At 43.3% G+C, this 27,394-nt stretch overlaps 1 protein-coding gene across 4 annotated transcripts in view; it reads left to right on the top strand.

The window, feature by feature from the left end:
- The window catches only part of HLF (HLF transcription factor, PAR bZIP family member), a 49,057-nt gene extending 33,884 nt beyond the window's left edge, over positions 1–15,173 (top strand). For 3 of the 4 annotated variants that reach the window (XM_081270596.1, XM_081270599.1, XM_081270598.1), the window contains 2 exons: positions 8,262–8,482; positions 13,468–15,173. In XM_081270596.1, the coding sequence (XP_081126722.1) occupies positions 8,262–8,482; positions 13,468–13,686 (440 nt within the window). In that variant the 3' untranslated portion in view covers positions 13,687–15,173. The remainder of the gene's footprint in view (positions 1–8,261; positions 8,483–13,467) is intronic. The other variant, XM_081270597.1, reaches the window with a different exon arrangement.
- The last annotated feature ends 12,221 nt before the right edge of the window (positions 15,174–27,394 follow it).

Below are 27,394 nucleotides of genomic sequence, written 5' to 3'. Positions count from 1 at the left end.
AGTTTTGTCTCCTCCGCTTGGATGGTGAGGGGACAGGGTTCTGCAAGGCAGAGTAACTGGCCCCAGGCCACAGAGCTCTGTGTGGGCAAAGCCCTGATGAATTCTAAGTTCGTCTGTGTTTTCTGATGAACTCTGCTGGTTCCACGGGACAGGTTCAAGCAGAGCCTCAGAGCCGTGTTCCAGCTGTCCCGTGGCCCAAGCCCAAACCAAACATTAATCAGCATATTAATAATAACTTAAGGTTATAGATTTAAGACACTCCTCTCCCATGAAGTGACCTTTGAAGCCAACTTCCTGTTCACAGAGTGTGATAGTCAGACCGTTTCTGCCAGGAGTCCCCGCCCGTCCCCTAGCAAGGCATGCTCTCCAGAGCACCCAGAGGTGCTCACACATGCCAGCCTGTGAGACGTCTCAGGGGCAGGACCCCTGGCCTTCTGGGTCAGCTGTTGCTTTGCTCCATGTGCCCTTACCCTGGACCCAGCTTGCCATTCAGGAGAGGAGGAGGTTCAAGAAGGGAGAGAGGAACAGAGGACGGGCTACCTGATTACCTGTAGCCCTTTGGGGGCTCTTGTCCATGATGGGAGGCTGTCCATCTTTGAAGGACCAGCCCTTGACCAGGAACCTGCTGGGCTAGAGAAGAGGGACTTGGAAAGCCCTCCCTTTCTTCTTCTTCCTCTTCTGCCCTTCTGAGGGGGAAGTGAAGTGGGACAGAAAGAGCATGGGTTCGGGGCAGGTTGTCTTGAGACAGAGCTCCACCCTAGCTCGCCTGTTTTCCCACTGTGTGACTTGATGCAGGTGGCTTCACATCTCTGGCCTCCACTCTCTCTCAACAGATGTGGGGTACAATGACCTGGCGTGGAACTGGCTGGTGGTTCAGAGTCACGCAGGTCAGAAGGTGTGAGCCCAGGTCCTGATGCAGGACCGTCCCTGGCTTGCCCTTGAGACAGGGGCAGGCTTTTGGGCCCCACCCATGAGCCTTTGAATGTTGTAGAAACTGGGTTTTAGAGAGTCAGAAGGTGCGTCTGTTTCTCCCTCTGCTGTTGGGCATCTTAAGGCTAGAGTCAGCTCTGAGCTCATCTTGAACCATCTGTTTCCATTCCTTTATGTCCACTTCTAGAAAATGGGGATAGGAATAATTCCACCCTTGTAGAGTTGTTCTGAGGATTAAATGAGATGGTGGGCCTGAGGGGCCTGCTGGAGGAAGGGCTTCACCCTGTAACCCACTAGTACTACTAACGGATTACTCAGGGGGCCAGGAAACTGCCTGCCCACGGGACTTCATAGCATCCGCCTTTACAGTAAATGGTAGCAGGCTCCCTTCCCTGTGTCTACACGTGAGGTTTGAGCTGGTGTTTCAGCGCAGTATTTTCCCCTTATTTCTGCAAACAGCCTGTTACTCTGTGAAGGGAGCTGTTGGATCAGAGCCACCGAGATCAAAGGCGTCTCGACAGTGGGCCTTTCAGTATGTTTGTTCTGTGGTCTTAGACTGAGCACTTACTGGGTACTGTGTCTGCATGTGGCACAAAGGGGTGTGTGTGTGTGTGTGTGTGTGTGGGTGTTAGTAAGTGAGAGAGATTTGTTTTTGACTTAAAATCAGCATATCAACCATAGAATGCTCAGGACACTTAGAAGAAAACATCAGAGTTGTGACAGTTCCCTAGCTGCTGAGTTCAGAAGGATCATTTCCAATTTAACTTTTGCCCACATCTTTCCTACCCTCTCCCTTCCCCGCTTCGAGCCTTTCTTTCCACTGCTGTGGCCCCTTGGAGGTGGAGCCTCTAGGCCAAGGCTGGCCTGGTCCATCAGCTGAATTCCCGGGTGTGTCAAGCAGTTGGCCTGCAGCAGAGCAGTGCCCTTGGTTGCTTTTTTCTTTTCTTCCTCCACCCCACTTCCCTCCATCTCTTTGGTGCCCCCTCCTCCTCCTCTTCCAGCAGCTTGAGTGGTCTTCTCTCAGCAGTGTTTAGCAAGCACCGTCTGCAGGAATGGACATGTGCAAAGTGAAGCCAGGTCCAGGATTTATGAACAACGTCTTCATTTTCTGATTTTGAAATGCTCATTACTGTTTATTGGAAAAATACATAAAATAGGAGGAAAAGGCAGTCCCTACACAGTCCTTGTTAGCTTGTGGGGGTATTTGTGTTCGGCTACTCAGTAGCTGGTACTGTCCCCCTCATGTAAGCTCCATCTAGATGCTGGGGTTGCAGCAGTAAATAAGACAAGGTCCCTGTCCCCTGGAGTTTCCACGCCTGTGGAGGGAGCTTGTCAGGAAGGTCACACACACAAAATCATTGTGGATGGAGATAAATACTGTAAGGGAAATAAAACGTGTTAGATTGGCGGTGAGTGGGGGTAGAAGGACATCAGAGGATTGGAGGAGATGGCATTGAAGTTGGCATCCAAAAAAATCAAAAGGACCAAGCGGGCAGAGGACAGGTGGAAGAATGTTGTAGGTCCAGGGAACACTAAGTATTAAAGCCTGGATGGTCACATTTGGGGTGTGTGAGGAGCAGAAGGAAGGCCACCGAGGGAGCCTGGAATGTTATCACGTGTGCCAAAGGAATGCCTTTGAAGGCTCATTATGGGAAGCCGGCCTGCATGCGTCTGCATTTGTAGAATATCTTCTGGTAGCTGCATAGCACCATAGGGATGTGCATGGAAGGAAGGAAGACAGGAGGACATACAGTAGTCAACTGTAATACAACTGTAATTTATTACTTTGATGCAGTCAGGGGAGGGATGTGCTGGCTTAAACGAGGGAGGTAGTGTATATGATTCATTTCAAAGTCTTTCTGATCATTGTATTCGTATTTTGCATTTGTTGATGTACAGATCATGCATGGAGCGCCATGACGTCCTAGGCATTGCGCTAAGCACTTCAACCTCTCTACATACATCTCCCACACAACACAGTGATGCAGGCATGCAAATCTTCTTTTGCATGTGAGGAAACTGGAATGCAGAGATACAAGGGGAAAATGGGGAGTGGGATCACCAGTCACTTCCTTCTCCCAAACTGACTTTGTTAGAATTTAGAGGGGCACTTCTTTATGATTCTTTTATTCCCAGATGTTCAAGGGTATAATGTACAGGTGGCAGAATCAGAATTCAAACCCAAGTATGACTCACTTTGCAGCTTAACTGTACACATTTCAATTCTGCTCTCATGTAAATGTGATTGTAAACATCACCCCATACACTGTAGCTCAGCTCACGGGTTAGTCATCCATTGCCAAGAGAATGTTTAACAATTACACAAACTCAGGAGCACACACAAATAGCGTTTGTTGTTGTCTCATCTGTAATAACTGTGTGTCAGGTGCCTCTGACCTTGGCTGGACTCACACATCCAGGGAGAAGGTGATTTAGCTGACCTAGATTGGCTCACTCCGCATCATCTACCTCCTCCGGCAGGCTAGATGGGGCAGGTTTATGGTGGTGACAGACACACTTCAGAGAATCGGCAGAAACGTGTGAAGGCTCTTTAGTTCCAGCCTTGGGACTGACTTTCTGTCACTTCTGCTACATTCTGTTGGCCAGCCCAGATACAAGGGATGGGGAAATAGGCTCTTCCTGAGATTGCAAGATCACAGGGGATAGGACGTGGATGAGACCTTTGGCCGCAAGGACACAGCTACCTTTGCAAAGTGCTTGTTGTATGAGATTACAAACAGGTCTCGCCATTGGAATAGACACCACTGAATCTGCCCTCATAGTCCAGAAAGCCAACATCCTTAGGATGTTCTTATGAGATTTTATTAATCTCTGTATACATGTGAGCATTCTTTATTGATTCTGTTAAGTCCTAGTCTCCTAGGCTAATTAGCTTCTTGTCTTTTCTTTCTTTTTATTTATTTATTTATTTTTTTTGATACCAAGGATTCAACCCAGGGGTGCTTAACCACTGAACCACATCACCAACCCTTGTTATTTTTTATTTCAAGACAGGGTCTTGCTAAGTTGCTAAGGTTAGCTTTGAACTTGTAATCCTCCTGCCTCAGCCTCCCAAGCTGCTGGGATTACGGGTGTGTACCTCTGTGCCTGTCGGTTCCTAGTCTGTTGAAGATGTTTTCAGAGGTAGGGACATTTTATACTGAAGCAGGCAAGGAGCCCTGATGGTGGTTTTCTTTTGAAAGCTGGGGATGCCAAGAGGGTAAAAGAAGCTATTTCAAACCCACCTTATGACTTTCTGTGGTCTGAGAGATCATGACAAGCCACCAACCAAACTGATTGTGGGGAGGAGAGAGATGGGCAGGAGAGAATGATCTGGCAGCAAATTTTAAATCACAGGAATTTCACCCATCAATTCTAAAGGGAAACCTCTGCCCCCCCCCCCCCAAAAAAAAAAAAAAACATTTTCTCTTCTCTCAGCCTTTTGTGATAGGATCATGTTCCCCCCCCCAAAAAAAACATTTTCTCTTCTCTCAGCCTTTTGTGATAGGATCATGTTCCGCCTGTTAATGCTAATCAGCGATAAACCCTGGACTATGGTATGTGTTTTGAAGTGACTGCTGCAAATTTAATGCTTTGTTTATTTAACTGCCTGAATAAGGAGCACATCAGAAGGGTTGCAATTAGCCTTGAGGATTGAGTAATGAATACAACTGTAATTTATTACTTTGATGCAGTCATAAATTAAACAAACAAACAACAACAACAACAAAAAAAAACATTGAGAATGCAGACTGCGGCTGTCCCCATTCACTGATGACTGTTACCTAATCAGCTAATTGAACATGAGCTGCTAAGTTCCTGTTAATGTATGAAAGCAATAGGAACATCCTATTTTCCATTGTACTCTTTGGAGGTTTTAGTCACACCTCATTGGTGACAAAAGTGGAGACCAACCCTGGGTTTGAAGGTGGGTTCTAATCTCTTTCCAGATTTCTTTAAAGCTCTTTGTTCCACCCTTTCCTCCAGAAATCCTCCTTGGTCCTTCTGGAAGTGACTTTCATCGAGATGCTTTTAGAAGGAGGAAACAACGTCCCATAAACTGCAGAGGCTGTGTAACCGGGTTGATCTTGTGGGTATCACTGGGGATCTTTCCAACACAGCCCTGGAAAACACCAAGCTCACGCTTCGCCCAAACAGGAGAAAAGCCACATGGTTATCTTAACAGATGCTAAAAAAGCATTGGAGAAAACTTAATACATCATTTCAATATAGTAGGGCTGGGGCGGGGGGGTGGAATGCCTTAACTTGTCCAACCGTATCTACTAGGATTCTTCTACTTAAGGGTGTGAAGCATTTAAAGCATTTTCCACTGGAGTGTGGGACAAGCAGGGGTCACTGGTCTCATGGCCTCTTACTCCTCAGATCCTGCAGAGCCTCGTTCATGCAGTGAGATTGAAAATTTTATAAAGGAATGTAGGAATTACAAACATGAAGAAGCCATGACTGTTCTTAGAGGGAGAGTTGATGAATGCACCAAAAAACTAAGAGAAGCTAGAACTGTTGGAACTATTAGGTCTGTGATATATTATATACTATATGTATTATATATATTATATGCTATTATATAAGTTAAATATATAATTTAAAAATCTATCAGTTGGGGAATGCTTAGGTAATTTCTTATGCCCAAACTATATTAATTTTGTTCAGCCTTTAAAAAGAACAAGGTAGTTTATTTGTACTGATGTGGGAACTTGCATATGGTATGTTGGTATATTGAAAAAGTAATTTAAGATATGTGGATAGTATAATCCCACTTGGCTTAAAAATCACTTATGTGTAAGAAACCAAGGCATGAGAGGTTCACAACCAAGTGGTTGAGGGTGGTCACCTCTGAGAAGTGATGTGAGAGGGACTGGGAGAGAGAAGAATAGTAAGACCTAGGACTTTAGCTTTCTTGATACATTTCTGCACTTGGAATTTTGCAGGAGATATTTTTGGCGGTGTAAAAAGTTAATGTACTGATACATTCTTAAACCTACAATTTTTACATGAGGATGCTTTAAATTCACAAAAGGTAGGAAAAAAATAACAAAAGCTCCTCTACCTGCATCCCAATGACACTATTGACATTTTGGAATTAAGTGGGGGTGGGGGAGGAAATGAGTCCAGCAGAAGTAATTCAACGGGAAATATGGATAAATAAGACGGCAGGAGAGTCTCTGGGGGAGAGAAAGGCCTTGGCTTTGTTTCACGGTCCTTTGCCATCTGCTATTTGCCACTGGGGAAGCCATTTTTACCTGGGCTGTGGTCCAGTCAGGTTTTCTCCATTCTGCAGGTAGGGAGGACCTGCTTCCCCTGGAGGAAAAGGCTCGAAAAAGAAAGAACACTGAGAAGGAACTACCTAAATGGGAAAGTCCCTGTTAGAATGACCACGAATGACTGTCATAGCTCAGCATCTCAGAAGAGCACCGAAAACCCAGGAATGCTCTTTGTAGAAGCTGGACATTGAATTGGTGTCATGGCAAGGAGTTGGGTGGAGATGAAATGAAAGACCATGTGGTATGGGTGTGTGTGTGTGTGTGTGTGTGTGTGTGTGAGTGAAGCTTAAGAATATTTAATATAGCATAAAAGTACGATACTGAAGTATAAAGGAGGATCTTGTTGTAACTTGGAGCAGTTGCATTTGGGAAGTATTAACAGATGCTTGAGAAGACAGGGGAAGGGTGCGCTGGCCTGTGGGGTGGTGGTAGGGGTCGTAGTGAGGGAGCGTTAGGTCATTCTGTTGTTAAGCTCAAAGAGAATTTTTTAAGGAAAATAAAACCCCTGTTTGGTTCATTTTCTGAGGCAATGTCAAGCAGCACAAGAGCAAATCCAGCTTGACACCATCCAGCACAGATCCCAGCAGTCTCCAGAAGCTGGAGCTAAGCTGCAGCTTGGCTAATGAGAAATCCCCATCCCCTGCCAGTGCCTCAGGGCCCATCTCTTCCTCTTTGGCAAGCAGGCTGCAAATAGCTCAAAGCAGAGTGGGGACCTGAAAGGTCACCCAGAGCACTCATTTTGCAAGCTCCCTACCAGGCCCTTCCAAAAAAACAGACAAGCATGGTTTCACGGTTTTGCTAGAATGCAAGCCAATGGCTTCTGCTCCAACCTGGGGTAGCTTTTAATGAAACCTAAAGGGTATTTCATATAGTGACCTACCATTGGCAGTGAGGATGAAGAGGAGATGAGCCAAATAGCCATGCTGGGTCCTCTCATTTATTTTCTGGGCGTGAAAGAAGCAATTGTAAAATTCAGGTGAAACTAGAAGTTAAGATTCAAAGCTCCCAGCATAAACATGTTGGTCTGTTATTAAGTTCACTTTCACCAGTAAGACATCTTCAGGAACACAATAAACCCATTGTTCTATGGATGTTTGTGCATTTCGGTGGTTTAGCCTGTACAACCGTCAAGTGGAGGGTAGATTGTCTCCATTGCGTCCTCTCTAAGTTGTTAAGTATGTTTGAACTTGCCCCCTTCTCTCTGTCTCCACTGCCATGGGTGCATGGTTTATTGCAGTGGACTTGTATCTGATCTGTCTCCATGGGTGCCCCCTTCAATTCCTTCATGACACTCTTTGAGTCTGTTCACCAAACCCAGACTTCTTCAGTGACATTCAGGCCCTTTTAAAACATCCTTGCTAGTGGCCGCATCTCTTGCAGGTGTGCTTTCCCAACTCCATTTCTTCTTTGAATTCAGCCTTCCAGCTCCTGGAGGTCATCTGTGGTTCCTCAAAAATGCAAACCCCTGCCTTATCATTTTATTCCTGAAAAATAATTTTTTTTGCAAATCACTCTCTCAAGATGCAGCTATGGCAAGTATCCTTTCCATGGTGAGCTCCCCAACCCTTATGGTGTCATGTTACCATTTCCTACACTCTGGAACCACAGGAGACTTACTTCCATCCCAGCACCTACACTCTATCTTAACTGGCTAATTACTGGTCTTTCCCCAGGACTCACCTGGAAGATACCTTGAAGATAAACACCATGCTATTCTGTCCACCGCAGCCAGCAGTCCATTTAACGCAGAGCTATGTGAATGTGCCATAGGAAAGAAAGAATGTGTGTTTTTTAAACTGAGTTTCTCCCTGCCCTGCCCAGTGTGTGAACATGTGTTTGTGTGTCTTTGTGTTGCCTGATGTGACATGAGTGAAGTCTGCATTTATCCTGCTGGGTTCTCAGGAACATGGTGAAGATGAATAAGACAAATGACACCAGCGTCACATATAAGTTGGAGACTCTTGCCACTCACCTTGGTGTATCATTAAGTAGCGGTCTGCTGGGTCTCCCTGCAGTGTTCATGAATTTTAAACTCCTGTGTTGTTCCAGGTCAGCTGTTGCCAGCAAACCGCAATACACCAAGTCCCATTGATCCTGACACCATCCAGGTCCCGGTGGGTTATGAGCCAGATCCAGCAGATCTTGCCCTCTCCAGCATCCCTGGCCAGGAAATGTTTGACCCTCGCAAACGCAAGTTCTCTGAGGAAGAACTGAAGCCACAGCCCATGATTAAGAAAGCTCGCAAAGTCTTCATCCCTGATGATCTGAAGGTAAATTGGAACTGGTAATCAGGCTTTGGGAAAATGGAGAGTGGGATTGAGAGGCAAATGCAAGGGGTGACTCCAAGAAGCTCACATAAGCTAATGAATGAAGGGCACGGGGTTTCTGATCTTGTTTGGTGGCTTGTAGCTTCTTGGCCTACGGCTTCCTCTCTGGGTGTCTTCTGAAAGATGATTTCATGTCTTGACACTGAATAGAAATAAGGAGAAATAGTAAGATGTTAGATTGATGTCAAGTCTAGGAAGGAAAGACACCTGCTGCCTTCTGCAAAGAAAAGCCATGATATATCCCATATTTAAAACCCCAATCATTCAAGGTTGGAAAGAGAAAGAAAATACCTTGGGAAGGATATCAGGACCTCATAGTCCTCCAACTATTATCTGCCGTTTGCAAATTTGTGGATAACCATTACCATTTCCCAGAAGGCCTCACAAATGAACAGCCAGAGATAGAACTTCCCTTCACATTGCCAACTTGGGGTGACCAGGGTGTGATAATGTGAATGAAGCTGGTAGACTCCTTGATACTGTTTATATGTTACCTTCACTTTGAGTTGCAAGTGGTGATCACTTGAGCATCCCAACAAAAGGCTAATTCTAGATTGGATTTCCCTGATATCTTCAATGGCATACATTATTTATAAGGGGAAATAGATTTACCTTAGGAAATTGAATACAACATAAGACAAAATCAATCTGACATATTTAGTCATAATTTAGGATGAGAATTCTTTCCGAAATCATGCCATGTCTACTAATACCAACATGGAATAACTTTTTTTTTTTTGTATCTGGTATTGAATTCAGGGGCATTCAACCACTGAACCACATCCCAGCTCTATTTCAAATTTTATTTAGAGACAGGGGTTCACTGAGTTGCTTAGCTCCTTGCTTTTGCTGAGACTGGCTTTGAACTCACGATCTTCCTGTCTCAGCCTCCTGAGTTGCTGGAATTATAGGTGTGCGCCACTGTGCCCGGCATGGAACCATTTTTAATTGGCCATTTCATAGAACCGTTTTGAATATATTCTTCTTTCCAATCAGGAGGACAATGTAGATATGATTGTACATATTCAAGGCACTGAAACTATATTTAATTAGCTCTTTTCTAACATCTGACTCCCATTTCTCAAATCTAAGTATACTCATGTGTCGACTTTCCTGGGCCAGGAAAAGGGGAGTTTGGGACATTGTCTGAACTGACTTAGTCCAGTTCCTGCTGCTTTTTTAAATCTAGGATGAACACAGTAAGAAGAAGTACCCAGCAGATCTAACTCACTGTTGTCACCCACATATCTGAGATTACCTTAACTGCTGCAGAATGGGAAAATGTCAGGGCTGAAAGGGACCTTAGAGATCCATTAGTCCAGAGTTATCACTTTGCAGTTGAGGAAATGGAGAAGCAGAAAGGGGAACTGAGGTTAACTCTACTTTTAGAGTAAGGCCAGCTCCCAGGTTGTCTCATTTCCAGAAAGGTCACTGCAGCATGGTATCCTGACAAGGGATACAGCAAGGGCCCTTACCCTGAGAATCAAAACAGGAAAGTGTGTGCTAAAAAGTCAGAAAATCTAAACTAGTCGGGCTGGATGGGATGAGACCAGGGTGCGGTGGGATTAGATCCAGGACAAGTTGGCACCCTCTTTCAGTTGGATGTCTGGTACAGTCTTGTGTTCTTAGTGATCCAATTCTAGGTGTATTTCAGAGCCTCATACCTTATCCTAAATCAGGGAGCCCGTTCTATATGGATTTCCTCTCCTTTGGAAGGTAGTTTGAAAGGATGCCGCTGAATACTAGATAGAACTTTCAGCCAGACTTTCATAGAGTCTCCAAATTTACACCCTCAAAGCAAAGAGCAAGATTGCTTAATAATCCAGCTAACCTTAGCAACAAAGAGGCCATGTGAAACTGTACTGGAATTATACATGTGACTACTGTCATAGCCAGGTGACCTTTTCATGACCTGTTTATGGGCAGAAACATGCTCTTGCCATGTACCCTTGGGTTTTTCTTTTTTTTTTTTTCCAGTTGTGTGTAAAGCCTGAAGCCACAGACCATGTGCTGGCGTGAAGCAGGAAGAATTGTAACATGTTCTCCTTTCAGCAGAGAGGACTGAGCTGGGGTGGGTGGGGGAGGTGTTCTTAGCCCCAGCATTGGATGATGAGTGGTGAACCGATGCCCACCCAAAACTGGTCTTTCCCACTCCTCACTGCCAGAATTGAGCACGCTCCCCCTGGGAGAATTAAGGAATGGCATACTGGGATTTCTAACCGAAACATCAGCCTGTTCATCTTGATTTCTTAATATTTTAACAGTTCATTCACTTACTTGACAAATATTTTTCAAATGCTAGTGTGTGCCAAGCCCTGTCTTGGGCCGGGGATACCAAGGATAACAATGTCAGCCAGTACTGATACTGTTCCTGGCCTCATGAAATTTCTAGTCTGGTAAAAAAAAAAAAAAAAAAAAAAAAAAAAACAAGAAAAAAATGCTAACCTATGAGAAGGATCATGGTTGTGTGGGTCTTTGCTGGTGCAAATGACTGAGTATCTAGATGGCATCAGCATCTAGGAGGTTGGGAGAAGGGCACAGGGGATGTCATGCCAGGTTATCAGGCCTAAGCAAGACCCTGCTTTCCCCTCCCCACAACTATCCTGTGACGATAAAGGGAGGCGAGCTGGTTTTTCCAGGCCAGGATGCTTGGTCTTCTTCATTCTGCCTTCTGCAGCCATTGTTCCACCCCTATTCCTCACTTCCCTCCCAGAGACATTTATGCTTCATTCTGCATCTTTGCCAGCTCATCTGCATGTGTGGACTGGTGAGGCTAGAAATGAAAGCACTTTAGACGAGCTCCAAGTAGAGACAGAGAGGCTGGTTGTTACCCTGAGCTCAGCAAGTGACTCCCTGGTCCTTAAGACCTGATAGGATTGTCACAGACCAGCAAGTGCATGGCTTATGGCAATACCTCCCCCCAGCCCTCTCTTGTCTATGATTTCCTGGGGGCTTGTTCTGTCCTCGCTCACCTCCTGGGCTCCTCTTCCCTGGTGTGTAGGTTCTGATCTGTCCTGAGTCAGCTCCTCTTTGGAATGCTCTTGGAAGCCGCACTCCCAGACACACTGACCGGTGTGGTAGATTTACCTACAAAGGGGGTGGAATGGGGTCCTGCATTCAAGTGACACAAACATCCTCCATCAGAACTGGAAGCCCACTGTTGTGAACATGCTTTGGGCACCCTCCACCCCCATGATGTCATTGGCTCTCCTAGTTCCTCCCAGTGTCTCTCCCTTTCTTCCAGCTCCTCCAACTCCCTTTCAGAAGCACAAATGATAGGTTCTACCAACAACCCTAGCACACTCGTCCAAGCTTACTTATCAGGTATTCTTCAGTGGGCAGCCTCCTCCCTCAGAAGAATTCTGGTACCACCTATCATAAAGATTTTTTTCACTCTATTATACATTATTATAAAATGTATGGAAAGCTGGGGGTGCTTTATAAGTAAGATGACAGTGACCAGCAGACAGGACACACTTTCCACCTCACATACTCTGCGTAGTGTGAATGTGTGCTAAGGGTGACAGGTAGGTCTGGGGCAAGACCATGATCTTGGACTTTCCTGGCAGCCTTTCCCCAATCCCAATGACCTCTTCCAATGCCAGTTGTCCCTTGGAATCCAGGGGGAGGGTAAGGACTGGCCTCACCGATATATTCTGGGTGGCATGCACAGGTAAGAAGGAGGGGTTTTGCTATTGCAAGTTGTTAGGCAAAGACACTTGCAAAATTGATCAGGTGGCACTATCAATGAACTGGGAAGGTCTAAAAGAAGACTCACAGTCTTCCTAAGACGCTTTCCCTTTCTTCTGTTAAGGGGAAAAGGAGGTTCTGCTTTCACACTGACCAACTGAATTCTACCCAGACTAGCTGGGGCCTAGTGAACAGCTAAATAGAAAACTAGAGTAAGTTATTTAAATGTTAGCCACTGATGTGAGTACATTGGTTAGTGGCAGGACAAAGCACTTCAAAAAAAAATTTCCATTTTCAACCACCAAAGTGTACATGCCCATTTTATAATATTCTTTTAGTTCAGAAAGACATAAAAGGTTAAAGACCCCACTTGTCTCCCTTTGTCTCTCTCTACAGTCACTTTTTAGAGGTACCACTTTTGTAGCTTGGTATAAATCCTTCTAAGCCTCTTTCTATGAATATATTATGTTACTTTTTTTTAATCAAGCCAAAATGAAGTCACACATATTTATCAGCAGGTTGTCCTTGGTTCCACCCACACTGTAGTATATCATGAACATCTTTTGGGTTCAGTGGATTATTATTTTTTAACAGCTATAGAGTGTCGCCGTGACTATCCTAATGTAGTAAATCTCCTACAGATAATTATTTTTCCCCCATTTTTTTCCTTTACAAACAATGCTACAATAACAATTCTGGGCCTGTGTCTCTGTGCACAAGCATAGTCATTGCAGCAGAATGGAATCCTAGAAGCAGAATTGCTAGATGGATAGTAAATGCACGAAATGGTTGAGACATGTTGCTAAATTGCCTTCCAAAATATATTATATGAATTTACTGCAATAAATAAATAAATAAGCATAGGAGTACACATGGAAGGAAAAAAAAAAGTTCTTAAAAATTTCAGCCAAGAGAGGCAAGAAGATTGGAATGTCGTTCAGGGTGAGAGGCAAGTCACTTGCTTTCAATCCAGCTCTGATGTCTCCCTCACTGAGCACATGCTCTGTTGGGCAAAGAGCATCGGAACCTGTTGTGACAAGTTGGTCCTTGCTCCAGGAAGGAAGCCATGGCCCGTGGGCTGCTCTCTCCCATGTGCAGAAAGTGTCAAAGAAGGAGGCTCAAGTTAAGCACCTGGGCTGGTGTCTCCGCACAACCCTAGAGGCTGCCAGCCCCCTGGCCGAGGCGCTGCATTGCTGAAATCTAATATCTTGTTTCTTTTTCCTTCTGTCACTAATGAGCAGGATGACAAGTACTGGGCAAGGCGCAGAAAGAACAACATGGCTGCCAAGCGCTCCCGCGATGCCCGGCGGCTGAAGGAGAACCAGATTGCCATCCGGGCTTCGTTCTTGGAGAAGGAGAACTCGGCCCTCCGCCAGGAGGTGGCTGACTTGAGGAAGGAGCTGGGCAAATGCAAGAACATACTTGCCAAGTACGAGGCCAGGCACGGGCCCCTGTAGCATGGCATTTTTGCGGGCTGGCTTTTGACTAGATGGACAGCTTGTTTCCTGTCTGATAGCACCACACCCAAACCAACCTTTCTGACATCAGCACTTTACCAGAGGCATAAACACAACTGACTCACATTTTGGTGTGCATACGTGTGTGTGAGTGTGTGTGTGTGTGTGCGCGCGCACACATGGGTGTAGGCGCGCCCATGTGCTTGTGCTCATGTGTGTGGTCCACCGTGTGTGTGTGTTCCTTTGCACTTGCCATTTGAAGATGGCCCTCTCATCGTCTTTTAGTTTGAACAAAGAAAGGTGCCATGTTTTGATTAGACTCTGGAGACCTCTTGTGGGTTTCCCTCCCCCTCCCTTTTCCACTTCTGCCCTAACCTTGTGGCTTCACGTTTCCTGCTTACCTACTCTTCCAGGACTCCACTTGGATTCACTTAAGAAGAGCCCTGGTAAAATAGTGGGTCTCAGTTCTCAAGAGTACAAACTCTTGTTTTTGTTGAATCCGTAAGTCGCCATGCTAATAACGGTGCACACAATAACTTAGCACTACACACACAGCTCTGTTCCTTTATAGGTTGCTTTCATTTCCCGCCCCATCCCACCCCACCCCCAGTTTTGGTGATAATCGTCTTCAAATTTAAAGTGCTGTTTAGATTTGTTAGATCCCATATTTACTTATTGCTATTTACTAAGTTTCCTTTTCATTCTACCAGCCCCCAGATAAGTAAGAGTACTATTATAGAACACAGAGTGTGTTTTTGCACTGTCTGTACCTAAAGCAATAATCCTATTGTACGCTAGAGCATGCTGCCTGAGTATTACTAGTGGACGTAGGATATGTTCCCTACCTAAGATTTTTTCACTGTCTTTAAAAAAAAAAACAAAAATTAAAACGATGCATTTGAGCATGACCAGAACATCCCCAGGACAGGGAAGCAGAGGGTAACGGGAGGTCTATGAATGAGGGGTTAGATGGATCAGTACATGAGCCAAAAATGCTTCTTGGACTAGCCTGTGGCATTGACCTTGGTTTCATTGTCTCCCTTCCCCCACGCTCACCCCACTCTCACTTTTCTAGTTAACTTTTTCCATATCCCTCTCGATAGTCAAAAACAATTACTTAAGATTCAGTTTTTCCTTTTTTTTTTTTTGGTAATATATATATATATATTTGTGAATTCTATTTTGCTGTTTTTAAAAATCAGTTGATTCAGTTAATAAGTTGATGTTTTGTAAGACCCTCTATCTTCGTGGTATCATTTCTGAATGCCTCATCAGTTAAGGATTCTGGAGCTTTCGTTTCTTATTCTCTGTTTGCTTTTGAACGTATGTGCTCTTATAAAGTGGACTTCTGAAAAATGAATGTAAAAGACACTGGCGTATATCAGAAGGGGATGGTGTTGCAAACTGTGGTTCATCCAATCGATTTAAATGTTTACTGCAGACCAAAAGGAGAGATTATTAAATTGTTTAATGTTTATACAGAGTAATTATAGGAAGTTCTTTTTTTGTACAGTATTTTTCAGATATAAATACTGACAATGTATTTTGGAAGACATATATTATATATAGAAAAGAGAAAAGTATTCCTTGTTTTAAAATTATATAGCAAAGATATATATTCACCGATGCTGTATAGAGAAGAAGCGCTTTGGGGTTTTTGAAGTCTTTCATATTTTAAGCCTATTATTGACACATCAGCATGTTTTCTGCTTTCAATTAAAATTTTATGACAGAATCGAGGCTCACCGTGACAAATCCTGCTCCGATGCTTTCTTGTTTCTTATTAGGTCTCAGAAAGAAGTCAGTTAACATCACCCAAAAGCACAAAATGGATTTTAGTCAAATATTTATTGGATGATACAGTGTTTTTTAGGAAAAGCATCTGCCACAAAAATGTTCACTTCAAAATTCTGAGTTCCTGGAATGGAGCATTGCTGCCAGTGCCCCAAATGATTTTGTTTTCTCCTCTTCCGGCCTGTGCATCTCACGCCGTGTAAGGTTGACATCGGTGCTATGTGTATGGCTTATACTCTGATAGATGTTTTGACTTTAAAGATGATTGTTCTTCTGTTTCACTAAGTTGTATAATTGTCAAGAGATTCTGCTGTTACTGCAAAGAAACATTTTGTGCTAGATTAAAATCCCCTTTCATCCACGGGAGTTTTCTATTTTCCTGCCTCCACAGCATCTTCATTCTTTAATGATCTGCCGGGTCCCCTGTCTATGCATCATACTGCTCCTCTCTAGTGTCACGGACTTTGGAAATGCGGCCAGTAGGCTATTTCTACTAGTACCTGTTTTGTTCCAAGCCACTGAGAATGTCAGGGGATGGGGGAGTATTGGAACTAATAATATACACTATTTAGGTAAATAACGAATAAAAATCAACAAAACCTTTGGCAATCTTAAGAATTACTGAATATGAAATTCAGTAAGAGCCCCAAGTGGACATAGAGTTGGCCTTTTTACAGACAAAGAGGCTAACTGCAGAATCCTTAAATGATAGTCGTCATTAAAGCAAAGAAGGACAAATGACACCTTTAAGTGCAGAAGTTGAAGGGCCTTGCTATGGACCATCCCAATTTTGGAAGTGTCACATGGTAACTGAAAACAAACAAACAAACAAACAAACCATATTTGAGCACTGGTCTTTCTTGGAATTACATTGTATCAAATGAGCATCATAGATGTTTTCTGCAGAATGAATAAAATAATCATAACAAAATTTATTCTTTTTTTGTGCCAGGAGAGGTTTCAGAAACCTACCTCGTCTTAAAAAATTGAACACTTTGGAGTCTGTACAGGTGCCTTATATGCAGGTCATTGTCACACATACACACACACACACACACACACACACACACACACTCATGGACTGGCTGCCTGACTGTCCAGGGGAATTAAGTAATAAATAAGCTAATTTTTGCTAAGTAGAGTGGGAAGCCATGGTCTGACTAGGAGTAACTTGGATCCAGGGTCAAGTGAGTGCTTGCAGACTGCAGAGAGTCTTGTTGTCATTTTTCACCTTTTCATCCTAAGCATCTTTCAGAGATTAATGATTTGGCCATTAAAAAATGAATACAAGTCACATCATACCAACATTATTTATATGCAATTTGGGATGAGTGGCATAGAACTTCCTGATAAGGTCACCTCACTGTTTCTTTTGATTAGATTTTAAAAAAGAAAAGGTAAAGAAATGATCAGCCTATCTCTGCTGCTTGCTACCTTGAGAATGTGGCCACTTGGGACCATTCAGAAATCACATGAGGTAAGATTGTGCTAGGCCTTGGTCTTTGAATACCACAGGTCTCCATGGAGTCATCCCTCAAAGCAGAACCTTTTGTTTGAAGAGAAGGAGAGTATGGATGTGATTCTGGCATTGAGTTGGTGAGAAGCTGTATAATCTAACCCAGAGGTACCTTCTAACCCTCTTGATTTTGTCTGGAAACTCATAATTCTAACTGTACATTCAAAAGGTCTAGGGTCAGAAGAATCAAGGAGAATTTTAAGCAGTACCCTCTGCTTTGCCCAAGAGTGAAACAATAGACATTCTGTAAAATGCAAAGTTGACTTTGGATTTTCTAGTAATTCATCAAATTTCCCCCTTATGTTCCTTTTAGGAAAAATCACACTTTATCAGTTAATTAGTGAGATCCTAACACAGCAGCCTGCTTGGCATACTGGGGTCAGCCCCCTACAGGTGCCTGAGATGTGTTATGCCCTTCACAAGGTAGACACCTTCTGCACCCAATGTACCTACTTCCTCCTGAGGGCTCCTTGGCACTCCCCATGGGCGAGACCAGGTTCACCTGGGGGTTTTGGCTAAAATTAATGTTTCTAAGAATGAGCAAAACTTTATCTTAGGTCCTGATGAATTGGATTTAGCGACCAAATTCAGTGCATTTTGCAGGAAGTCAAGAGTATGCAGGGGAGTGTGTGAATGTGCATGTGTGTATGAATAAGTCAAGACATAAAATCTTACATTTTTTGAGCACCTTACCAAACAACAATAACCCATTATCTTTTTGGCAACACCACAAAGATCGAATCTGTTAAACAGGTACAAGTTAACATGAGGTTAGTTTAATTGTACATCATGATATTGGTGGTATGTATGCTATTAAGTCCAAACCTTTCTCTCTCTGTTATTCTTAATGTTTAATAAACTTTGAATTTTTTTCCTTTCTTTCATGTATTTTTGTTAAACAGTTGGCACAGCAATTGGATTCTGTTCGACCTCCATAACCAAGAGACTATTTACAGAGACTAATTACATAGATGATAAAATTATAATACTATATAATTAGTAACAAATTAACATTTACTTGGTAATTATGAGCCAGACACTGTTCTACACACATGAAATATTTTATTTAATCCCATATCAATTCTATGAAGTAGGGACAGTTGTTACCCCTGTTTACAGAAGAAGAAATTGGAGAATAGGAGGTTGGGCAAGTTAAGATTACCTAAGGTGACAGATAAATTCTGATTCATTGAATTGGTACCATTTAGAGGGGCGCTTCCCAAAGGACAGCCCACAGACTGTGTTCTTGTTGGATAAATAAAAATCACCTGGGAACATACTATAGGAGCACAGATCTAGCAATCTTGAAACAGATCTGGGCTGGGGCTCAAACTTCTGAATTTTTAAATGCTTCCAGCTAACTCCCATGTATGGTTAAGTACAGTTGTTCCTTAATGTCTGAGGGGACTTGTTCCAGGCCCCCTGTGAATACTAAAATCCATGCATGCTCAATTCCTTAAATAAAATGACACAGTAATTGTACATAACACATCACCTGTATACCATAAATCAGTTCTAGGTTACTTATAATACTTAATATACTGTAAATTCTATGTAAGTAATTGCATTGTTTAGGGAGTAATGACGAGGAAGAAAATCTGCATATGTTCAGTATAGACACAACCATCCTAGACCTAACTATATAGTACATGTCAGCAATAGCATAATAGAGAAAGGAAGAGGAACAGGACCAGCATGAGGCTTCATCAACAAGCAATTTCTTGGGCAGGTCAATTTCATATACATACACATACACAAATATATATATATGTATGTATTTACAAATGTGAAACATATATATGAGAAACATGAAAATATATATATGAAATTTTATATATGTGTGTATATTATATATAATATATATGGCATATATAATATATATTATATATATATGGAACTCTCAAAATGTGCCTATGCATGTTTCTTGGATGTACTTTTTGAACCTCAAAATGTGCCTGTGCAAGTATATTCCTTGGATATACTTTGTGAACCACTAGATGTATACTCCCTACCCCACCCCCCGGCTCCAATTTGATGATTGTGTTGGCTTAACACAGGGTGACTCCTAAGCACATTACAATGTGGAAACTATTCCTCTAAATGATAGGGAGGGCTGAATGGTCAGTAGAGGAGTGAATGGCAAATCAACAAGGTCACTGCAATCCTTCCAAGTCCTCAGACTTCCCCGATTCTTGCTTTAATTGTTCAGTGTCCCTTGGATTCAAAAACAATATCTGCCATTAAAATTACCCTCCCACACCCCACCTTTGGAGCTAGCTTGAGTGGGCTTTGATTTCTTAAAAGTATGGGTATCACAAGACACTTGCCTTATAAATGTCTACTGACTCCAACCAACCAAAGTACCTTGCACACTACTTTCTCCACCAGAGGGGACACACTAAGTCATCCCTGGTATTTTGATGCATGGTCTCAAAGGGGTTTCTCCATTATATATATTTTTGGACAAATATATATAAATATATTTATGTATATGTTGCTTACCAGAGACATACAGCATTTGGGTGGAGGTCAGTCACTACCTTCTCCAAGTTGGGTTTGAGAATACACAAAGAAGGAGCACACATTTTGGAATTGGATAAAATGTGGTTTTAAATCCTGTTTGTGACATCTGATTATTTAATAACCATATTATTGGGCATCCATGTCAGAGAAATCTTCTTTATATGATAACATTATGTGTAATCTTTCCGAATCGGAGTCATTTAATGCTGTCTTAATATTATTCGCATTATGCAAAATAACCTATATAAAGCACCCGCCAGACTAGAGGATTAGATAATCAACAAATATGAATACCTCCCTTATACTGTCCAGTCCTCCTCCCGTTCTGCCACATTGCCAGAGGTAGAGAAGAAGCCTCTAGAAGGAAGTGGCCCAGGTTCCGTGTCCTCTCTCTGGCCTTTGAAAAGCAAATAAATGAGGGGACATGAGGAAACATGTTGAGATCACTTAGCACTTTTGTTTCTAAAGGAGAGATTTTTGCAAGTTTCTATCCTAACATTTAGAAGACAGGGAATAAATTAAGAAAGAATGTTAGAGAATCTTGCATCTACTAGAGCTATTTTAAGAAGAGAAATCAAATATTTGCTGGTGGAGATTCGATTCCACTCTAGGTTTGCAAACCCCCAGTCTCAGACCAGATCATCAATCGTGCCCCTAACAATCAACACCACATCTTTATCTTTCACCCCCAAGATCGAAAGGTAGTGCAAAGAACATTAACTTTTGTACCCCGTAACCACCACTAATTTCCACCCCAGTTTTGATATACATAATCTTACAGTTTGGGTTCTAGAATGTCCCCTAAAGTTTCATGTGCTGAAGGTTTGGTGCAGCAATGTTCAGAGGTGTGGCTTTTGGAAAATGAGGGAATCATGAGGGCTCTGACCTCATCAGTGGATTAATCCATGGAAGGATTCATAGCTAAGTGGATTACTAGGAGATGGTAGAAAATGTAGGAGGTAGAATCTAATTGAAGAAAGTAGGTCACTGCCAGCGTGCCCTGGAAAGATCTAGCTTATTCTTGGGCCCTCTCTCTGCTTCCTAGGAGCCATGAGGCGAGTAGCTTGGCTCCACCAGGCTCTTCGGGCCATGTTGTTCTGCCCCACTTCAGGCCCATGACAGTGGAGCCAGCCACCCAAGGATTGAAAACTCTGAAACTGTAAGCCAAAACAAATCTTTCCTTTTTTTCACGTTTTTCCCTCAGGTATTTTTATCAGAGCAGCAGAAAGCTGATTAACATACTCAAGTTAACCAGGGTGCTTGCTTTGCTAAGATGGCATCAAGTTCTTCTAGCTGTGTGCCCTCACCATTCAAATACGACACAGCCTCCAAGCCTCTTCTATGTAGAAATTCTGAAGCCACTACTGAAAATGAGTCCTAGGATACCAAAGACCTGAGGCCAGTGCCCTTTTGTTGAACCTGCAATCCCCAGCCAGTTTGGGAATTGTGTGATTCTTTTCCCTGGAAATAGATACAGTGGATTTCCATCATGAGTCACAAGGCTCAGCTACAATCCAGGCTTGTTCCCCCAATATCAGTCCTCTCCTTTTCTTGGCAACATCCTACAACTTTGAAAGGGGGTGAGAAAAGGGAAAGTAAGGGGAAGGACTCCTCATGAACTTCTCCCATAAGGAAAATGTCCTCAGGGAAGGAAGATGGCAACCTCTCAAGGATAGGATCTTGCTGTGGCTGAGCACCACTCTACACCTGAACATTCCCTCCTATGTATTTCATCTGGCCCTTTCAGTAACCTTGGGAAGTGCTTGAGGGTAGAATAAACAAAGAAAGAGATTTGGTGAGGGTGAGCCTTGCCCAAGGTCAGAGAAGAGTGAGAGGCTTGTGCTGTGCGGCAGTGTGCTCTGACATCCCTATACTGCTAAGGGTGTGCCTGCTGGTCCCAGCTCAATTCTGTGAGGGCTGAAGAGTTCACAGTGCCCCCTCGACCCACTGCAAACATATTCCAATGACTTCTGAATAAAATTTTTAGAAATGTCTCCAATGGTGTGCTCACTCCCCAGCCTGCCCCCACATGCTTCTTCACCCGCTACCTGAGAGGGAAGGAAGGCTTCCATCTGTAAGGGAAAACCCAGTGTTCAGTGGACTCCATCTGAGCTAGGGCTGTCTTCCCCCAAATGAATCTCCCTCACCTGTCACCTGCTTCTCCTCTTCCTAACTTTTCTGTTCCTAGCTTTGCAACCAGAAAATGGGTTTTCTTTGACAAGACTTCTGGGCCAGCCCAGCCATCCCCCCTCCCCGTCTTCAGCCTGCCCACTTCTTAACCAGGCAGCCCTGCAGACACCCCTCACCCTCCTTTCACGTCCCCGGTCTCCCCTGCTGCCTCTCCAGGACTACAGAGGGAAGCGGAGGTACAGAAAAGCCTCATGAAAAAGAACACTTAAAAGACCCGAGTCCTTTCTTTTCTTTTGAATGAAGATGAATCTCAGAAACAGAGGAATTTAATTTAAAAGAGGAGACAGAGGTGGGTGAGCAAAAAGGAGATGAGCCTTCCCCTGGTCTCACAGTTCGCAGCGGGAACGTGGATTTGAGCTATTTGTGTACCGAGGTGGTCCTTCTCTCTCATCCTCCCTGTCTCCCGGCCCCCCTCCATTTCTTCCCTCTCCTCTGACTTTGTGAGGTTGTGGAGGGGGATGTGAGTGGTGGATGTGGCTGAGAGGTGGAAATGACTACAGGGAAAAGGGAGGATGGAGATCGAAGTCCCCCAGGTTGTGGGAACTAAGCCCAGGCAGGTGCCTAGACTTGCTGGCCTCCTGATGATGACCACACATCCCATCACATTGGTGACACCCACCTACCAGTCAGCCAGCAGGAAGCCCTTGTTGCATTGTCAGAGACTGACCCCCACCGCACTTTTAGGGTCACCAAATCGTGTTTGAGTCAGAGGATGCATTTGCTGTATTCCATCTTGTAAATTCTTTCATTTTCCAGAACCCTTGTGGTCTTGAGAAGTCTTGTGGTTTAGATATGAGGTGGCCCCCAAAAGCTCATGTGTGAGTCAATGCAAGAAAGTTTAGAGGTGAAGTGATTGGGTGATGATAGCCTTAATCTAATCAGTTCATTAATCTACTTGAATGAATTAAGTGGGTGGTAACTGTAGGCAGGTAGAGTGTGGCTGGAAGAAGTAGGTCACTGGGGGTGTGCCTTGGGGGTTCATATTTTGTCCCTGGTGAGCAGAGCTCTCTCTGTCTCTGCTTCCTGGTGCCCTGTCTTGAGCTGCTTTCCTCTGCTACGACCCCAGAATGTTCTGCCTCCCCTCTGGCCTACAGTTACCAAGTTGGCCATTTATGGACCGAGACCTCTGAACCCTTGAGCCAAAATAAATTTTCCCTCCTCTAATTGTTTATGTCAGGTCTTTTGGTCACAGAAATAAAAAAGCTAACTGAAACAAGAAGGAATGTGACTTGCTGAATGTTCTACAAGCCTACACACAATAACACTATGGCAACTCCCTATTTTCCTGCCTGTGTTGTTTAATACAACCCGTCTCTTCTTTTGTTATTTTCCGAGGTGGATCCAAAGGGCAAAGATGGCCTGATTCTTGTTTGGCAGATGGAGAAATAGAGACACAAAGACCTTCATTCCTTCTGTCCACTGTCTTCTAGGACTCAGCATAACCTTTAAATATCCAAATCCTACCCACTCTTCAAGATGAATCTAAATGTCACTTTTCCATGAAATCTCTGGATTTTCTGTTGGAAGTGGTTACTCCCTCCTCTGAACTTCACCTCATTTCCCACCTAAGTTCTACCTCTGACCCTCTGTTTTCAGGGCTTTCTACAATGTGGTTAAGTACATTTAACTACAATGCAGCCCCTTTCACAAGATGTCAGCATCTTTAAGGACAGACTAGATGTTATAGATTGCAATCAAACCTAATACTAACTAATTCAATGCATGATCTTTATTCTTTCATGTGTTTTCATAGTCTTTTTGCAATTAAAAAATCATAAACCTAGAAAAGAATCTAATCTTAGAACATTAATTCAATGAAGCCTGCCTTATTACCTAAACAAGGAAATGTACCTCCTCCAGGAATCACCCCCGAGAAGATGTATACTAAGGGCTAGATGGTGGGGTGGTCAGCCCTGGATGTAGGTAACATGGGGGTTCATTGTTGGAAGTACTTCTCTATTTTTGTGGTAGAAGAAATTTTTTCAAGTTTTTCACCAAATATAATAGAAATTATGAAATTTCTGATAAAGGTATTTTAGTGGAAATTTTAAACTGTGGAGACTTTAGAAAACTGCTAGAATAGATCCTAAAGAGGAACAAAGACATGAACAGTGTTTCAATTTGTGGAATTTATGGGGAAATGGGGTTTTTATGAATTTATGCCTGTCTCCCCTTTCATAAATATTAAAATCTGCATTTGTAAACCTGCTCCTTTATGTGAAGTTTCAAAATTAAAATTAATAAAAAGGTTTCCAATAAACTGTGAGTGAGAAGAACTTGATAAATCTGGCTGCACTGTCTGCTGAACAAGAAGATGCAAAGAAGGCCAATTTTCATGGAGTCACAAAGTTACGAAAGTTAAGACATGAACATAAAATCCATGGGGTGGTGGCTCAGTGGTAGAGCACTTGCCTGGCACGTGTGAGGCACTGGGTTCAATTCTCAGCACCACATATAAATAAATGGATAAAATAAAGGTCCATCAACAACTAAAGACATAAAAAAATCTGTAGTATGACTACTCATGAATGCAACAGCTCAGTATACACCTATGAGTTTTTTCCTTTAAAAACACATGAATGTAATTAAAAACATGATTCTATTCTTTTTCTAATATACTCTACTTATTTTTATGATGGTAAATATGGCAATAAAAGAAAAAAAGTATGGTTTTCTGGACATTATTATTACTTATTTTATTTTTTGATTGTTACTAAAAATAACTGCATGGTACAGAGGAGTAAAAACCGCTGTCTGCTTCCAGTTCAGTCCTGTGTACTCCCCTGCCCACGGGGAATACTATCTCCTCCCAACCCAACCCTCAGGTAAGACCTCTGGCATGCCCATACCCCACAGCATCTTGCAAATGAAGCTCCAATAAGGCTATGCCTCTGGCAAGTAAGTTTGTTCCCTTGGGCCTTCCTTATTAAATGGCATCACTTTGACTTAGGGTCCTTGTCCATTTTCACAAGTGTGAAAGGAAAGGGACGCTCTTCTCTTTGGAATCTCCTAGATTAGAGGGTTTCTCCATCTTGATTCTATGGACATTTTGGAATAGGTAATCCTTTATTATGGGAGCTGTCTAGGCTTTGGATCTTTAATTTCATCTCTGGCCTCTATCCACTAAATACCAGTAGGACTCTCCTCTTTCCAGTGTGAAAACAAACATCATCTCCAGAAATCACCCCAGCAGAGTCTTTATTACACTGAGATTCAGCAGTTTGTGGTTAAAACAATCCTTGGGGGGGGGGGGGCATCCTCTGTATTTGTAAATCTGCTCCTTTATGTGAAGTTTCAAAATTAAAATTAATAAATTTTGTTGAACTTGGGCAAGGTTCCTACCATTGTTGAGCCTCCTTTATTTTGGGGGGATCTAAAGTTAGAAAAAAAGCAACTATTTTTATTTGATATGAAACTCAAAAATGTTAATACATGTGAAAAAGAGTTGTTTGGTTGTAAAAAGTCATTATTACAGACATGTCAAAAATTTGACACGACTCTCAATTGTGGGAAAAACTCAGCTCTCAAAATGATCTGTAATTGGTTTCATCTCTGAGTCCACCAAAATTTAATTGACCGATTAAAGGTAATTTCTTCTTTTCTGATTTAAAATAGAATCTTTCATCCATTGTGATCTCTTTTGAGTTAAAAATTCAATCAATTCAAAGTACAAATGCCCAGGATCACTCCTCTCATAGCATCTTCCCACCTTCTCTTTCTCAAGGTTGTGTCTGGACACAGGTGTAAATTGCAAATAAGTCCAAGGTAGGATGGGGAGGGGTCTCAGTTTCATGTGCTGGCCACAGGCAGCTCTTTGGAACATTTTGGTTTGCTTCCTGGTTATCAGCCTGGGAAGAGAATCCAAACTTCTTGGGAGCTTTGCATGTGGTTCCCAACTTGGCTCCAAGGTGAGATCCCTGCATCTGGCAGCCACTTTATGGATGGTCCAGATGATCGGGTCCTTCATTTCTTTCAGCTTCTGCATCTGCTTGGGGGCATCGGATATTTCCCTGAAGCAAAGTGGAGTCTGCAACTCTTGGCAAGATGGTCCATTCATTCACCCTGACACATTCCTCAGCCCTTAGCCTGCTGCCCTGGTGCTGTGCTGGGTGGACCATGGGCTGTCTCTAAGCCATTTGTACATCCTAGGGCAAGTGATCCTATTTCCTTACCTGCATGGCCCTCCTGAACTTTCTTCCCCTCCGACCTGAAGCAACTCCAGGTTTGACCTCAAGTGAGGGACCAAAAACCTCCTGTCTGTACCTATTGCCCTGTCCTCTCTCTTTCCTCCATCCCCTCAGATCTGAAAATCCTTTCCTTCCCTTTCTGTGGAGTGGGGAGTTCCTTTAATATCCTATCTTCCTTCTACCCTGAACGATGGGACTTTTCTTTTTTAGCGACAAAATGGCAGAAGGGCCGCTAAGAAGCAGATTTACCAGGAAGAGAAAAAGACATTGAGACATATTTCAAAAATATTAGCAGGGTTACAGCAAGGGTTCAGGGCCAGGTGATGGGGAAAAAAGAATCCTCTGAAAATGAAAAGCTTGTTCAAATCGTCTTCATACTTCAACCAACTGTCCACCCACACAGAAATAAGCTCCTGCCCTTGAAAAGCAAAACCGACTCTCAGAATGTCTGTCTCTTCGACTTCTAAACTTTCTTTGCCCTTCTTAGCTTCCCTCCCTTCCCTTCTTTTCCTCCCGGTTTTCCCACTGTCCTCTCTCCTCTCTCTGGATCTGGTTTTCTGTGTGCCTTGCTCTGGGGGGGTTGTCCCTGGACAGAAGCCCTTGGGTTAGCAGAGGGCTCCCTGCTTGCCTTCCCATCTTTCCTGGGGAAGCCAGGCTGACACAGCTGCTCTGGCAACCAGTGTTGCCAAGGAGAGCTGCCAAGCATGTGGAGCCTCCACGGAGAGAGCTGGGACAACGTCCTCTCATGGAAAAGCCATTCTAGTGTTTTCCTTCAGAAGTGCCGGACAGGGCCAAGGCCGACTCTAGGGTGCTTCACCAGCCAGAAGCACCTCAGGGAGCAATCCCCAGGGGCTCCAGCAGCAGCTCCCTTTGAAAACTCAGATCCTGTTCAGGGCCAAATGTGCCTATCCTTGTAGCACTTCCAGACGGACACTGAAGACATGCATGTGTGCATGCAACACACGCTCGTGTATACAGCGACACACCTTCCCTGGGACTCCATTTAGAAGCCTGGATTTATATAATGGAATGTCCTCTGTCACATGGACTAAAATAACCGTGGCATGCCTTTCTGGGTGAATTTTAATTAGGAAAGACATAGCATTTAAATTATGCTTATTACTTTCAGTTGCTTGTACAAGCTGTGGATTTAGGAAAAGGCAATGGGAGTCATGTGAGCTGGGTTTTTTTTAATGGGGATGGATCTGGGAGGGAAAATTACCAAGAGCATGTTTAATCTCCTTCTCTTCTAGACATCCTGATTGAGGAAGGAGGTGAAAGTCCTAGAATCATTGCCAACATTACCAACATTTTTGGGGGGGATGGGGTGGGGAGAGTACTGCAGCTTGAACCTGGGACACTTAACACTGAGCCACATCCTCAGCCCTTTTTATTTTTTATTTTTATTTTGAGACAGGGTCTAAATTGCTTAGGGCCTTGCTAAGTTGCTGAGGCTGGCTTTGAACTTGCTATCCTCCTGCCTCAGCCTCCTGAGCTG

The sequence above is a fragment of the Spermophilus citellus genome (genome assembly GCF_964194105.1).
Source record: "Spermophilus citellus genome assembly, chromosome: 17".
Lineage (NCBI taxonomy): Eukaryota > Metazoa > Chordata > Mammalia > Rodentia > Sciuridae > Spermophilus > Spermophilus citellus.
Note: the sequence above shows the minus strand (reverse complement) of the source record. Positions and strands in the feature narration are given on the sequence as shown.